At 43.4% G+C, this 16,360-nt stretch overlaps 1 protein-coding gene across 9 annotated transcripts in view; it reads right to left on the bottom strand.

Annotated features, from left to right (window-relative positions):
• The window catches only part of DOCK9 (dedicator of cytokinesis 9), a 279,313-nt gene that overhangs the window by 204,411 nt on the left and 58,542 nt on the right, over positions 1–16,360 (bottom strand). For 3 of the 9 annotated variants that reach the window (XM_055426592.2, XM_055426596.2, XM_055426598.2), the window contains exon 1: positions 8,546–9,039. The exons of the other annotated variants lie outside the window; for them this stretch is intronic. In XM_055426592.2, the coding sequence (XP_055282567.2) occupies positions 8,546–8,707 (162 nt within the window). In that variant the 5' untranslated portion in view covers positions 8,708–9,039. Of the gene's footprint in view, positions 1–8,545; positions 9,040–16,360 lie in introns of those variants that run through there. 9 annotated transcript variants of the gene reach the window in all.

The following is a 16,360-nucleotide window of genomic DNA, read 5'->3' as shown; positions in this document are numbered from 1 at the left end:
TGTAGGTGCATTCTTTACTGTCTGAGCCACCAGGGAAGCCCGCACTACATGCTAAACAGTAATTAATTCTGAGCTGTGGGATTATGGCTGATTTTGTTTTCCTTTTTATATTTCCCTGTAGTCTCTAAATTTCCTAAAATGATTATGTATTCTGATCATGAAAGACAACCAACATTACTTTTAAAAAGCAAAGCAGTTGTTGCTTCTTACCATTTCTGTGGGAGAAACACAGATCAGCTACTCTGTGTATCTACAGAGCAAGACTTGAACAAAGCAGTAAGGGCCTTCACTCGTCTGTTTCTGCTCAGCTGCTCTTTCCTCTTTAACATCTATGAAACAGCTACCAATTCCAAAAGGTTGAAGACCTCCCAGAACAAACGCATTCTAGCCTCCACAACGGAACATTTCAGAATTCTCCAGGGAGATTTAGCGCTAGTGGTCATGCTTCCAGAAGTTGAGACAAAATTAGTACTAATTTGAACCCTGGTGTGAGTCTTACTGCTAAGCATACAGCGATCTAAGTTGATATTATTCTATTGAGCAGATAACTCCATCAACTGCTTAATAAAAAGCAATTATGAAGGCAAACTGCTTGAAGTCACAAGGGGAGAAAACAAATTTTCTTGTCTTCAATTTTTAAAAAAAATCTCCAAACAGTTATTTCTGGAGGACAGTCTGGCTATAGATATAAAAACCGCTTAAATAGCAAATATTCTTTGACGCAGCTATTCCACGTCTAGAAGTCTGTGCTAAGAAAATAACAAGTGTTTAAATTACATATGGAAAGATGTTTATCACAGCATTTACAATTGGAAAAAATGGGATACTGGGTAATGTGTTAAATAAAATGTCACTTCCAGATGTCTGTGTGAAATCTGTGAATACAGGGAAGTAATACTTTACAAAATGCTACAAATTGGTTGGTAAAAAAAAAAAAGTAAAAATTTAGGCCTAAGTCTGCCTTAGAGCCTAATTAAGTCCATTTTTTAAAAAATATAGAACACTCAATGAGCAGTTTCACATGTTAGAACTCCAAGCATTCATTACCAAGCTCATGGATCTTTGCCCTTAAATCAATGTGTAGTAGAATACACAATGTTATGAACAAACAAATAAATAAAATGTCACCTCCTCCAATGTGACTGTTTTTTGAGTCCCCTCAAAATTCCCCATGTGACACTGTCTGAAGGGGAAGCTTTTGGGGGTGGAACCCTCAAGAAGGGCCTGGGGCTCTTTACAGAACAGGCTCTAGAGAGCTCACTCACCACCTCCTCCATGAGAAGTTACTGTGAGAAGATGGCCATCTGCGAGCCAAGAAGCAGGTCCTTGCCAGGTATTAGATCTGTAGATGCCTCCATCTTGGGTTTCCCAACCCTCTACAGGAAATAAATGGTAGGGGACTTCCCTGGTGGTCCAGTGGTTGGGACTCTGTGCTTCCGATGCAGGGGGCCTGGGTTTGGATCCTGGTCAGGCAACCAGATCCCAAGTCACAACTAAGAGTTTGCATCCTGCAAATGGAAGATTCCACATGCCACAGCAAAGACTGAAAACCCAGTGCAGCCAAATAAATATGAAAAAAAAAAAGAAGGAAAGAAAGAAATGGTAGTTGTTTACAAGCTACTCTATCTACGTTATACCATTAATAGCAGCCCGAAATGGCTCATCCACACAATGAAATGACACCATTAAGAATGAGAAATAAATGTGTACTCAGTGATATAGAAAGATGTTTGTGAGCCTATTCAAGCAAGTAACAAGACTATACAACAAAATACCATGTATGCTATTATGTATTACTTGGGTTGCCAGAATAAAATATCACTGACTGAGTGGCTTAAACAACAGAAATTTATTTTCTCACAGTTCTGGAGCTTGAAGTTCAAGGTTAGGGTACCAGCATGGTCAGTTGGTGCCTGGTAAGGACCTTCATTCTGGCTCGCAGACAGCTGCCTTCTTGCTGTGTGCTCACATGGCAGAGAGAGATTTCTTACTCTTCTTAGAAAGGCCACAGTCCTATTGGATTAGGGCCCCACCCTTATGATCCCCTTTAACGTAATTATATCCTAAAGACCCTATCTCCAGAGGTAGTCACATTGTGGTTCTGGGCTTCAACATGCAAACTGGAGGTGAGGGGGAAGACAACACAATTTAGTCCACAGCAACCCATTATATAATTTTTATGAATAAGACTATACATGGATGAAATGCTAGAAGCGTTAGTCACTCAGTCATGTTCGACTCTTCGTAACTCCATGGGTTATAGCCCAAAAGGCTTCTCTGTCCATGGAATTCTCCAGGCAAGAATATAGGAGTGGGTTGCCATTTTCCTCTCCAGGGGATCTTCCCACCCAGGATCGAACCCAGGAGGTCTCCTGCATTGCAGGCAGATTCTTTACCATCTGAGCCACCAGGGAAACCTAGAAGGTTTGCCTCAAAATGTTTCTATCAGTGGTTACCTTCGTGCAGCAAACACCCCGGGCTTGGTTTCCACAATGAATGTTAATCTCCTGCTCATGATTTAATAAATATTAAAAAGATGGTCAATTCTTAAAAAGCACTGCAGAAAGGGACAATATAAACTCTCTCATGCTAGGTCGTGCTGGCTGCACTCACAGCATCAACAGAGCAATGCAATCCCAGGACGCAGCAAATGGATCTAGGAATCAGAGCAGACTGTTCCTTGAAAACATCAGCCGAGTTTACTGCTCCGGTCAAAACCGGCAACAAAATCCACATGGCATCATTAGGAAGGACATGAGAAATAAAATGGAAAACACAAAGCCTTGGTTCCATGACCGAACCAAGAACCAAAGGAGTGTTCCAGAAGGCAGTCAAGCAGATTTCTGCTTTCTTACACCTCAAGACAGTTATCACAGTTCAAGAAACAGTTACAAGAGAACATCTAAAAAATATAAAGATCCAGCCTTTACCTTCCCCACAGCCTCAAGCTGATGGGTATTATTATCCCAGTCTCCACTAACCCCAGTCATTGATTACACCACAACCTCCCCCTTACCCTCCCAACAGCCCACCCATCCCCACAGCCCCGCAGCCCGACAGACAAACACAAGCAGGGCTGCAGGCTCTTGTGATCATATCACCTTCAGCTCTGTTCTCTTTGCATGGTGCACACAGAATAAACTAATGAATTTCATAATCAGTCGGTGTTTCACATGAGGAAGGCCTGTTTCGCCTGGAGAGACTCCAGCAGTCTCTGTATAAAATCCTATACAGCAGTAAAGGTTGAGAACATGTTGAAGACCTGCAACAAATCTTGCAATAGGAGGACCATGAAATACTTCAAAGCTTTAAGGAGGTAAGAAAAAAAGATCAACTATCCATTTACAATGGGTAAGATTATCACTCTGTTATCCCAACATGTCATGAAAGAAACTGCGGATAAGTTTGTCTTCTCCCCTTGCGACTTGCAGTAATGTGCTCTCTGTGAAGGGCTGACAGAATCCTAGCTGCTATCAAGGTTAGCACTGAGTGGCTTCTCCCACGTCAGTTACATTACGCAAAACGAGAACATGCTACAGAATAATCACACAGTTCCTCAATTCTGCCATGACAGACACATCAAGAAAGGAAGAAGCTACCACTGGCCATGAGGAAAACAGGTCAAGTCCTGGTCAACAGGGCTGGGTCCATCACAAACCTTCACAGACGAGGAAGAACTGGGATTTACAAGAGTTTTGTCTCAGCTCAAGCTGCCCCTCCTCATGGAAGGTGCCTGGGCAATGGGTGGGGCCTCCTCCAGTGGAGACTGGAGAGCTTCCTCCTTATTTCTGTACATCTAGCACCCAGAACAAAGAAGCACTCAAGGGTGTTCCTTCTTTACTTTAATTAATTTACTTCTTTCTTTATTTGGCTGTGCCACGTCTTAGCTGCGGCATGGCAAGATCTAGTTCCCAGGCCCCCTGAATTGAGAACACAGGGTCCCAGCCAACGGATCAGCAGGGAAGTCCCCTCAAGGGTGTTTCCTGAATGACCTGGACAGTCTACTAATTAGAAAAGAGAAAATGTTAGGAAAATTCTGTGCTCACGAATTAAATCTACCCTAACTCAATCCTTGGAGAAGGAAATGGCAACCCACTCCAGTGTTCTTGCCTGGAGAATCCCAGGGACAGGGGAGCCTGGTGGGCTTCCGTCTATGGGGTCACACAGAGTCGGACACGACTGAAGTGACTTAGCAGCAGCAGCAGCAACTCAATCCTGCCCCTCCACCGTAGTTTAGAATTACCAGTCAAAATCAATCTGAACCTCAAGGGGTACACTTGAAGTTCAGTCAGTCCACAACTGCCAGAGAAGTCCTTTTCCCCAGGTACCACCCACCACGGAGCTGATTCATGTCTTTTCGACATAAAAGGAAAAAAGAGCTTCCTGCGCAAGATCAGACAGCTGCAGTCTTACAATGCTAACATCCGCACTCGAGACATCTGATCTTTAGTCAACTTTACTAATCTTAAAAAAATCACCCAGGTAATTTTTAGGTAACAGATAAAGATGTAACGTGCAGCATAAGTGTTAACTGAATGATATAAAAACGTCTTAATTTTGATTTAGCCTACCGCACAACAACAACAAAAAAGCAGGCCACTTATGTTAAAATAAAAAGTTTAAAAAAAACCAAGCTAAACAAAACAAGATTTTTATGGAATTAACATTAAAAAAAAAAAAGACATCTGCATCTCCTCACATCTAGAAAAGCACTAAACTCCTTCATGATGATGACTGCTCCTCATGACTAGCCAAAGCTTCACGAGACTGGTCAAAACCTTCTGGAAAAATGTATGCCTGACTGCATGTACTCCCTCCCCCTTCACCAAAATCACACATATACTGATTTCCCTACCCTGCCTCTTTTCACAGAGAGATTTGAGGTGCTGTCTCCCAGGCTGCAGTTCTCATTTTGCCCCAAATGAAACTTAACCCACACAAAAAAAGCCATCTGATTTTGCTTCAGAGCCAACCTGAAGGTTTGTTCTTCACCAAAGTTCTCTAGCTTTATTAATTCATGCTCTGCTTTGTTTCAAAGGGATTTAAAGTGATTTACATAAGCAAGAAGAAGATTAAAAGTATTTTAATAAGCAGATGAGAAAAAGTAGGCAGTGATAAAATAGTAGCACAGGAAAAAAAAGAAGCAAAGTTTAAAGGAAATATATAACAAATCATTTTGAAAGAGTCCATATAGCTGTCAAAATCAGGTCATGTGTGTGAAACTAAGCTTTCTTTTAACAGTCAACTGAAGAGGTGGCTGAGGTCAGTTACGTGAATCATAATGTATATAAAATAAATACAATTAGCACTTATGCTACACAAAGTAGCTCCTCAGGAAAAGCACCATCATTCAGAGCATGAAGAGAAGAAATTTCTTCCAGGGCTCTTCATAAAAGGAACACTAAAAAAATAGAAATAATTATAATTGCTAACAATTAGCACTAACTTACACGAAGACACTGTCCTAAGAACTTCAGATACAGTCACTCATTTAAAAACCTGATGAGGTTAAGTACTGTTATTATCTGCATCTAATGGATAAGGAAACTGAGGAACAGAGAGGCTAGGTAAATTGCCCAAAGCCACACAGCCAGCAAGTTGTGGATTTGGGACTCTTAGTCACTACTCTATGGTGACTCTTCACCATTCCAAAAGCAAATGAGCAGCATCCTCCACACCCTCACGGTAGACATCACTTTCGTAGGGTGGTTCTCATACCTTCACTGTGGGCAGGAGGAAAACACAAAGCTTAGTTCAGAAGCAGCAACTCCTCCGAGGCCAGAACGAGACAGTCCACCCCGGTGAATTCTGACAGACAGGCATGTAACTGGGGTATTTTAGCGTCTCTAGAGGATTGGTGGCCTCATGAACATTATTCTTCCTCCATACGGGTTTGTTACATATTAAGAGGCCAGGGAGGGGGTTATACTCTGAGGAACAGTGAGGGACAGCTCTGACGTGCTGATAGTTAAGGTCCAGCCACAAGCCACAGTCACTACGTCAGCTGAAAGAAGGAGAGACACTCTCCTAACCAAGGCTGAGGAGCCTGACGAAGACCTACAAAGGATCAGTCTACTTTGTATGGAGCAGGCCCAAGGGAGGGCCACTGGGCAACTGTCCCTTAATCAACAGCTTGGCTGGATCAAACCAAAGGATGAGAAGGTCCTCAGAAGCCTACACCACGGAACAGGTCTCAAAAGAGCCAGTCTGGACAATACCCAATGACAGCATCCTCAACTGTCGCTGAAGGATCATAGTAAACCCCTGGAATGGCCAGCTTAGGACCATGCAACTTCTTAGGGTAACTCCAAGACAAAAATGTTTTTTGGGGAAAAAAAAAAAAAGCCTGGTTTCAGAAGATCTTCTCAACAGCTTCTCCAAGTTTGAGTTCAGGACCATAAAACCATTTCCTCAGAATTCACTCATTAGCTGAGCATTTAATAGGAGTCAGGGATTATTCTGGCTGTTGAAGGCAGAAGCAGTCAGTAAAACAGACGAAAACCCCTGCCATCATAAATCTTATTCCTGTGTAAGTACCGTAAGTAACACCAATAATTACTATTACTATACTTATGCCATTAGTCTCACCTAACTCTATGTCAGGGGTATGGCAGGGGCTCAGAGAAGAGTGCGTGGATGGTGTGGCACAATTACACCAGGGGTCAAGGAAGCCTCGCTGCCACGGGGAACTCTGGGCAAAGCCCCTAGGAGGCCGGGGTGGACCAGGTAAATGCCCAGGTAGAGATCCCAGGAGAAAAGGTCAAAGAGAGAGGAGCCAGGAGAAAGGTGACACGGAGGAAGCAGGGCCTGGTGGGGCAGGCTGGGGATGGACCCAGAAGTCATCTGAAGGACTCTGGATCTGACTCTGAGCAGAAGGATGGTCTGCCTTCCCTTCCCCAAAGACCACTGTCAGTCACGCAGAGAAGACTCCAAGGGGTCAAGAAAAGAGAGAGGCGGGGAGGCCAGTTTGGAGTGAGAGGGTGCACCCTTCTACCCACAGAGCCTCGGCCACAGGCACGCGTGGTCTCGTCAACTTGCCGGGTCTGCTGGTGTGGGCGGGAGTGGCAGCTGAGGGCATCTGACCCGAGGCACAGGACCAGGGCTTCACACCCAGTCCTAGAGTCCCAACAAAGCCCCGGGGCAGGTTAGTATTCCCTCATGCAATAAATGATAATGAAAAACAAGCAGGGTCTCTCGCAGGCATGTTAACCAAGCACCAAGTCGGTGTGGCCTGCAGGAGCAGGAAAGAGGCTGGTGGCGTGGGAGAGGTGCTGGCACCACAGCCAGGCAGTCCGAGGGCTGCCAGGGGAGGGACTACCCCAAACGGACAGACACTCTAATGGGCCAGTCCTCCTAAGCTGTGATGCTAGTCATTCGCAAAAGCATATCCCAAAGTACTTTAGAGTTTAAAATATTTAATAGTTAAGACAGCACCACTTACACTGCATGCCCACACGTAACGCTTACTGCCTTCCAAAACACATCTGAGGCTCATCCGAAGCTCTCCTTCCCTTTCCTCCCAGGGATTCTGAGAGCTAACACCCCATAAACCTCTCCCTAAGATGCATCCTCTCTTGGGGCTCCTGCAAGGCTGGGCCAACCTGGTTTGATCCCGGGAGCGGGATGGGGTGGCAGAGGAGATGTGGCATGCCAGCCTCCAGGTCTCGGATGACAGCCCACGGACCAGCAAGGTTTCAGGGGTTCCGCATGCCCTGCTCTGGCCATACCGGGCTCCTGCTGGCCATCCCCCTACATGAAAAACGCACACATGTATTATTCCTCACTTGTTTGGACAAGAACTGCCAAAAGAACAGAAGGAAAAACGGCAAGGCATGAGGAGGGAGGAAACCAACACGGAGCTTTCTCGTGAGCCTGGTATTTGTGAGAAGGCCACGGAGAGGCACACCCATCTGTGACTTGACACCTCCTCGTGCACTGGGAAGGAGGAACCATCACAGGAATGTCAACTGAGCTTCCTCTGACTCTCAAGAGCCTTCACTCACAAAATTCTAAACGGCCGATTTAAAAGAATAAGCCTGTAAATACCTTTCTCACACCCATTACAGCTTTCTTTCATGTTTCCTTTACATTTCTGCCCCGAATCAAAGGACGAACCACAGCCATTCGTAAGGACAATCTAGCCAAGTGAAAGGCTAAGAGGTAAAGGGACTGAGCAATTCACCATCACAGGTAGAGGGTTCGATCCCTAAGACCCTAGATACCAGCTTTGCCTACTGTTATTTCTGGCGTTATACTGAGAACACGTAAGCTCATAAAGCTAACTCAGAAAACTGTTCTGTGACCACATGCCTTACTCCAGCTGCTCTCTCTGCATGTATTTCAGGTCTGATTAACACATCACATTCTCACACATACAAACAGGCACCTCACAATTTAAAACTGAAGGCCACTCACTACCCACTGACACACACAAGCTATATATACATAAGCATACTGAAATAAATGAGTATATTTGCTTTACAAGTAAAGGCTAGTTTTATTCTAACCCCAACCAACTACTTGTTAATTAAGAGACAGCATTTACCAGACAGGAGGCGATCAATAGTTCTGAGTCTTCTTTTGTCCAATTGTATGCTGTGCATTCAAGGGCATTATTCTCTCCTTGCTGTTTGCACATATAAGCACAGTTTCTCTCAAAAACGGTGCGGATGCCTTTAAACAGAATCACACTAGTAGTGCAACCCATCCCCAAGCTGTGGATGCTCAGGTCTCTAGCAATCTCTACTCCATTTCCACATTATCTTCCTTGGCTCTCCAGAGCAGGCTCCCACTGTACCATCTTCATGACAGGCAGTTGCCGACACCAGAACAGAAGGGAAGCTCCGAGCTGCCCAGCCGCCTGACAAAAAAAAAAAAAAAATTCCGAGCTCCGAGTGTAACACAGGAGGGGTGGTGCAAAAAAACAAGATGACACACCTCGGATGCACCAAAATCTTTAAAGTACTGTATTTTTTCCAACAGACTTCCTCACTGTTAATACCAAAGGACAAATAAGCAGAAGATGTACATGTGGTTACTGGAAAACTGCCGGCTCCAGTGATTTGCTCGGGATTGTTCTGAATCTCAGAACCTGCCCCAAAATGAAAAAGACGGAGCCAGACAGTCACCCTGCTGCAGAGGCTGCCGGAAGGCACAAAGAATGTTCATCTGCTGCAAGAAACCTCGCTCCCAGAATGCTTAGCCTAGCATCTATATTAGCAAACATCTCTTTCCTTGACCTAAATATGCTGTTTGTTTAATCCTGCATCAGCGAGGAACAGAGAAGCAAAAGGGAAAAAAAAAGTCCAAAAAACGAGAGGAATCACTAAGATGACTGCTGCTATGGAAACATGTGTAAGCCTACTTCAAACAACCTTTGGCGTGTGTGGGTAACAGCTTGCTGACAGCAAACCACAAGGGAACATGGAATTGCTGTGTCAATCTTGACTTCTGCCCACTCTCACTCTCTGCTGGAGAGGGGGCTAGCAAGTTGCACTGCTTAAAAGAATTCTCCCCTGGCTGGTACCCAAAGATGCAAATGAGAACATGGATACAGGGTTACCTGGCGCCCCCTGAAGCAGCGCTCTGGCATGCAAGGGTAAATGCACACTTAAGGGCCACAAGCAACAAGGTTATTGTTTTTGGTGCATAAGCAATCCAAGTCCTTCAACTGCAGACTGAACTTAGTAACACCGTTCTACCTTGTGATATCTTTGGGACTAGCTGATAGGAAAGCTTGTCATTGATATAATACCAAGTTGACTCTTGCCATTTTTCCTTCTAGAAAATGAAAAGCAAATTACATAAAAAGACCATCATGAACACACAAGGAAACCCCTCCCACCTACAACATGCATCTAGAAAAAAATTACTGCTCTTTTAAAATCTATTCTGACATTCTTCCTTATTTCACAAGGCAACAGATGGTTTTCATTTTCTAGCTATAGATTTCAAAGTTAGACTGAATTATAATTGAGTACCTACAGGTTGGTAACAGAAACCTGTGTCATGCAGGGAAAGTAAATCTTTAGAGAATAACATGCAATCACATAATTCCAACATTTGTGTTTTCTATGGCTAGTTTACCAACAGTAAGTAGAAGTCTAGGATCTGTCTATCTCCTGAATTTTTATGCAAAGTGTATCAAATAGCTACAGAGATCAAAGGAGTAGATACTGGCCACATGCAAAAAAAAAAAAAAAAAGACCAGAATAACCATATGTGGTCTAAAGCAATCAGCTTCAGAATGGTAATTCTGTCGCGAGAGCAGCAACGAAAGGTATAAGATATCATTTGTAAAACAGACAGTTAGTGCGAAGTTGCTGTATAGCACAGCGAGCTCAGTTCAGTGCTTTGTGACAACCTAGAGGGGAGGACGGGGTGTTTATTATGAACACCAATAAGTAAAGTCTTTATTGAATTTATTACCAAAAATAAAAAAATGGCAGTTCCATTAAAGAAGAGTTATCACACCCACGTGCTGACATCAGAAGATCTAAGTCTTCACGTGACATCACAGTGAGAGTGATAGTTGTGTCCTATTCTTTTGTGACCCCACGGACTGTAGCCCACCAGGCTCCTCCTCTGTCCATGGGGATTTTCCAGGTAAGAATACTGGAGCGGGTTGCCATTCCCCTCTCTAGCAGATCTTCCCGACCCAGGGGTTGAACCCAGGTCTCCTGCACAGGGTGCGGATTCTTACTGTTTGAGCCACCAGTCCTGACATCACAGTACTGGCAGATGAATAACATGGGCACTTAACTGCACAGAAACTGAACCTTGTAGACTGTACATCAGTAAACACCTGGGTTAAAAATTGTCTTAAGATTTCAGAAAATTCATCAACCAAACTAACTCCTACACTGTAAGGGAAACAATTTTTAAAAAGTAATAGTTAAATGAATTAAATAAAGATGATACCTAGAAATTTAAACTTAATTTACTAGTATTACTTAGATATCTGGGGTGCAGAAGCCAGTGAATACTACTTAATGTACAAAAGATGATGTTTGAACTTCACAATGGATCATAAATGATAAGCAAGCAAATATGAAGTTGCTGGTATATTCTACTTGATTTACTTTAAAAAAAAAACCCTAAAAGTTAATATTTAAAACAATGAAAGAGAATGAAACAATTTCCTAACAATCATTCAGAGGAAAAAGAAATTCCTCCTAGAGATACATTTAATAACCATTTAAGCAATTGTATCAACTGTAAATATCAATCATTTTCCAACCAGCAAAATTAGTGAGCAAGGAAAACAGAAAACATTTAGAGCGAAGGATACAAGGCCAAAAAGTGATTTTCATGCTAATAGAAGCATGACAAAATGAATCACTCAAAATGTGCATTTGGTTTTGCACTCTCTTATCAGAATGATCTTGGACAAGTGTAAAATGATAATTACCATGAACCCCATCAGAGGACATGAATAGATGGGTGATATCTATTGGCAATCGTTTCCGCTACCTACAGAGCACAAATTTTGATTTGGAGGATCACGTTTACTCTCACATCTTGAAATGTAACCCCGAATTTACACATCTCCCAGGACAGGATGTCTGCCCTTGACTCCCTTTGAGATCCAAGTCTATTTCTATCCCTCCTGCTAATAATGATACCCGGTTCTCCCATCACCTCCACACCCTCAGATCCAAGGCAATCATCTTTTAACATGACAGACCAGGAGAGCAGTGGAATATTGCTCAGCCATAAAAAAGGAATGGTGTCCCAATGCACGGTACAAAGGGGATGAAGCTGGAAAATGTCACACTGAGTGAAAGAAGGCAGTTAAAACGACCTCATATTAACTCATTTTTTAAAATGTCCAGAATTAGGTCAATTCATAGGGATAGAGAGTAGATTAGCAGATTTCAGGGAATGCAGGATGACTGCTAACGGGCATGGTGTTTCTTTTAGGGTTAATGAGAATGTTCAGAAATTAGTGGTTCTAGCATATATGCTATCTATACATAATACATAGTCTGTAAATATACTAAAAACCACTAGACTGAACTTCTTTTCTTTTTTATTGAGGAACAGCTGATGTATAATTTTATATAAGTTACAGGTATACAACACAGTGATTCCCAATTTTTAAAGGTTATATTCCATTTATAGCTACTAAAAACTACTGGCTATACTCCCTGTGTTGTATAAAGAACACTTTTAAAAAGTGGATTTTGCTGCAGGTGAACACAACAAAGAGCCTGACTCCATATTTGATGTTTTACTGCTATCAGCTTTTAAGTCTCACCTCTCCTTCCTCCCTCTGTGGGCAAGTGGCAGGGAGGGCCGGGTGGCTCCCTCCCTTCGTGCCAGCGGGGAATTCAATCCACTCTCAGGAACTCTCAGCCCAGCCCCAGCCCCCACAGGATCCCCAAGTCAGTCTCCTTTCCCTGCCCTGTCAAGCCATTTGCAGACATGCTTGGGTGCAGCCCCACTCTCCTTACAGAACTTCATTGCCTAAGTAGTAAACCTTATCAAACTCTCTTGATGTGTGTATGTGTGAACTCTCTTGCCGTGAGTTTGTGTGTGTGTGTGTGTGTGTGTGATGTCATTTCCAACACACAAAGCAAATTTTGGGTGGGGGACAATCCTATGTCTGTAGAGCAACTCCAACATTAAATTATATCTCAATAAAACTGTTATTTAAGATAGAAGAGGTGAACAGGATTGTATCTAATTCTGCCAACCCCCTAAGGTCCTCAAAGTTCAAATAAAATAACAGGAGAGAACTCAACCAAGAAACTGTTATAAATACGTTAATAGTTGTTGCTTTATGCTTCACAAAGGATTTACAGTGTCACTCAAAACAGCCACTGTGGAATTCAAGGAATTCAAGGATGAATTTAAGGAATCAATTTAAGGAATTCAAGGATCAATTTAAGGAATTCAAGGATGTCTGAAGGTTGCTTTGGTGAAATTCTCAGGATGGGCTTCCCTTGTGGCTCAGCTGGTAAAGAATCCACCTGCAAGGCAGGAGACCTGGGTTGGGAAGATCCCTGGAGAAGGGAAAGGCTACCCACTCCAGTATTCTGGCCTGGAGAATTCCATGTACAGTCCATGGGGTCGCAAAGAGTCAGACACGACTGAGAGACTTTCACTTTCACTTTGTTTCACTTTTTCTTGGACTACACTAATCAAGCCAACAAAGGTCTGTCTAGTCAAGGCTATGGTTTTTCCCGTGGTCACGTATGGATGTGAGAGTTGGACTGAGAAGAAAGCTGAGCGCCGAAGAATTGATGCTTTTGAACTGTGGTGCTGGAGAAGACTCTTGAGAGTCCCTTGGACTGCAAGGAGATCCAACCAGTCCATTCTAAAGGAGATCAATCCTGGGTGTTCATTGGAGGGATTGATGCTAAAGCTGAAACTCCAATACTTTGGCCACCTCATGCGACGAGTTGACTCACTGGAAAAGACTCTGATGCTGGGAGTGATTGGGGGCGGGAGGAGACGGGGACGACAGAGAATGAGATGGCTGGATGGCATCACCGACTTGATGGAGGTGAGTTTGAGTGAACTCCGGGAGTTGGTGATGGACAGGGAGGCCTGGCGTGCTATGATTCATGGGGTCGCAAAGAGTCGGGCATGACTGAGCGACTGAACTGAACTGAACCAAGTAACAGGGAGGGTGCCTGGGGCTGTCCTCAGGGCATGCATACCAGGGCTGGGAGAGGGGCTCCAGACTATATTAAGAGTAAGGTCAGGGAGAACTGGGCCACACCGCCTCAGCCATTCAGCCACAGACACCACGGCACACAGGTGTCACGAGTTGAGACCCCTCACCCCCAAAGCATACCACCTGGAGCTGCTGCTCCCACTGGCAACCTCTCTCCTTGCTGAGTGTTCTTCTGTTTTAAATAACGTCTACACCTCATGTAATAATATACTACATATGATACAGTCACGTTTCATAAAGCCCAGATAAATGCAGTACGGGTAGAATTCGCTCTTACGTGTCATTTATTCTATTTAAGTGCCCTCATGATAGCCAGTCCATATGAAAAGCTTATTTCCATCCCTAACAGTCCATATTTCATAAGTTAATGCAGTGAATCCTGCTGAGCAAAGAAACCTTATATAAGTTGACCTGTCAACACTCTATTTTTTATTCTATCAGTATAATCAAACACTAAGTCTAGTGTCTAGCAGAGGGCCTCGTATATACCACATGCCCAATAAATGTCAATCTCTTTTACCCCAAGTTAAAAATTTTCCTCCTTGATACTAAGAGGAAAGAGCGAGATAGTTCTTCCAAAAATATAAGCACCCTTTTCATAAAATTCATGTATGTGAGAATGCAATAAAGTCAAACTATAGATTACTTCTATTGATAAAAAAAATAATTAAAAGAGAGAAACGTGGGTGTAGGAACAGGAAAAAAGAGTTAAGATAGTTGATGAAGGGGCAGAAGTTTCAGCAAAGATCATTAAAAAGGGCGGTGGTCTTCCAGACATGACCAGAGTTCCCCCTAAAAAGGGGGAGAGACTCCTCCTTTTTCTTTGGCAGGAGACCAAGTTAAACCTTTTATATAAAACAGCGCTCCAAAAGGAAGAACAGCTTGGGCTAAAAGAAACCAACTTCCTTGCTGGTAGGAATGTCAAATAGTGCAGGTCACTTTGAAATACAGTATGGCAATTCCTCACAGAATTATCTTATGATCCAGCAGTTCCACTTCTGGGTCAAGCCCTAAGAGAATTGAAAGCGCAGTTTCAAAGAGATGTTCATATACACCCATGATCATAGCACAACAGCCAAGAGGTGGAAGCAATCTAAGTGTCCATCAAAAGACGAATGAATAAACAAAATGGGGTATGTACACGCAAGGGAATATTATTCAGCCTTAAAAAGGAATTCTGACACAGGCTACAACAACACGGAAGAAGCCTGGGGACCTTACACTAAGTGAAACATGCTAAGTCACTTCAGTCGTGTTCGACTCTGTGCGACCCCATGGAGCAGCCCAACAGGCTCCTCTGTCCACGGAATTCTCCAGGCAAGAGTACTGGAGTGGGTTGCCAAAAGCCAGCCACAAAAGGACAAGTACTGTACGAGTCCACTTACAGCAGGTACCTGGCACAGGCAAATTCATAGAAACGGAAAGTAGAGGGACTTTCCTGGCCGAGCAGGGGTTAAGACCCTGCGCTTCTACTGTGGAGAGCAGAGATCTGATCCGTCGTCAGGGGACTAAGACACCCGAAGACCATGAGGCGCGGCCAAGAACAAAACAAAAGGTAGAATGGCGGTTTCCAGGGGCTGAGGGGAAGAGGAAATGGGGAGTTGTTATTTAATGGAAACAGAGTTTGTAATGATGAAAGAGTTCTGAAGATGGATGGTTACACAACAATGTGAAAGTACTTAAGGCCACCAAATGATACCAAGAAAGATGGTAAATGGTATGTTATGTATATGATATGTTATATATACATTAAAAAAATAGAAAACCAACTTACTTACTAGGCACAGATTTCCTATAACTTCCAGGAACAACTGATATGAAATAACAGGAAACCCGGGAGGGTAACTAGTCTTACCTCCCATTCTCTCCTCCCACCCCTCACAAAGGACAGATAAGCCCAAGAAACAGGCTTCATATGCCCATTTTCCTTCTGTTTTAACTAGTTTATATTAGATTAACTTATGTACTATAACTAAGAACTATAGTAATTCCTCATTACACTTGGTAAGGAACTTCTTAGAAAAACACTTCAAACTATGCACCATCACTGAAAACAATAAAGCTGAGACTGAAATTCTTCACTGACAGGCAACTTCTGCTTCTTCATTTCACACTGCAAAATGAACGGACCAACAGCGTTTATACAGGTGCTGATTTACCCCTCAGCTCAGGAAGCTGCAGGCAAAGTCGGAACTTCAGTCACAGCTACGGGGGGTCATGGAGCAAAGCCACGGTTTCTGAGGGAGCTCAGTTTTTTGAAGAGAAACCAATAAACCCACAAACGCCAATGCTTTGTCAAATATGAGAAGCTGCCAAAAGAGCTATTTGCAAAGCTTTTCATCCTTACTGAACACACTGGTAGGGGAGGGGCCCACTGGGGGGCTGAAGGAACAGAAGAGAACAACGAACACAGCGAGTGCCAAGGTCCAAACTGTACACGAAACATGAAGTGAAAAAGAAGGAAGCAGGGCAAATGCATGACGGCTGAGGGAGACCTCCTCTTGGCCTCCACCAGCCTCCTCTCAGGAAATGCTGTTTTAGGCAGACATCTGAAGAAAGCACTTAGTGGTAAGGTATACTGAGCTCAAACAATGGAAAAGGTACACAGCATAATCTGTGTAAAAACGCACCCACTCCAGTATTCCTGCCTGGAAAATTCCATGGACAGAGGAGCCT

Source organism: Moschus berezovskii, chromosome 13, assembly GCF_049115385.1.
Source record: "Moschus berezovskii isolate FMDL1 chromosome 13, NW_MosBer_1.0, whole genome shotgun sequence".
NCBI classification, from domain to species: domain Eukaryota; kingdom Metazoa; phylum Chordata; class Mammalia; order Artiodactyla; family Moschidae; genus Moschus; species Moschus berezovskii.
Note: the sequence above shows the minus strand (reverse complement) of the source record. Positions and strands in the feature narration are given on the sequence as shown.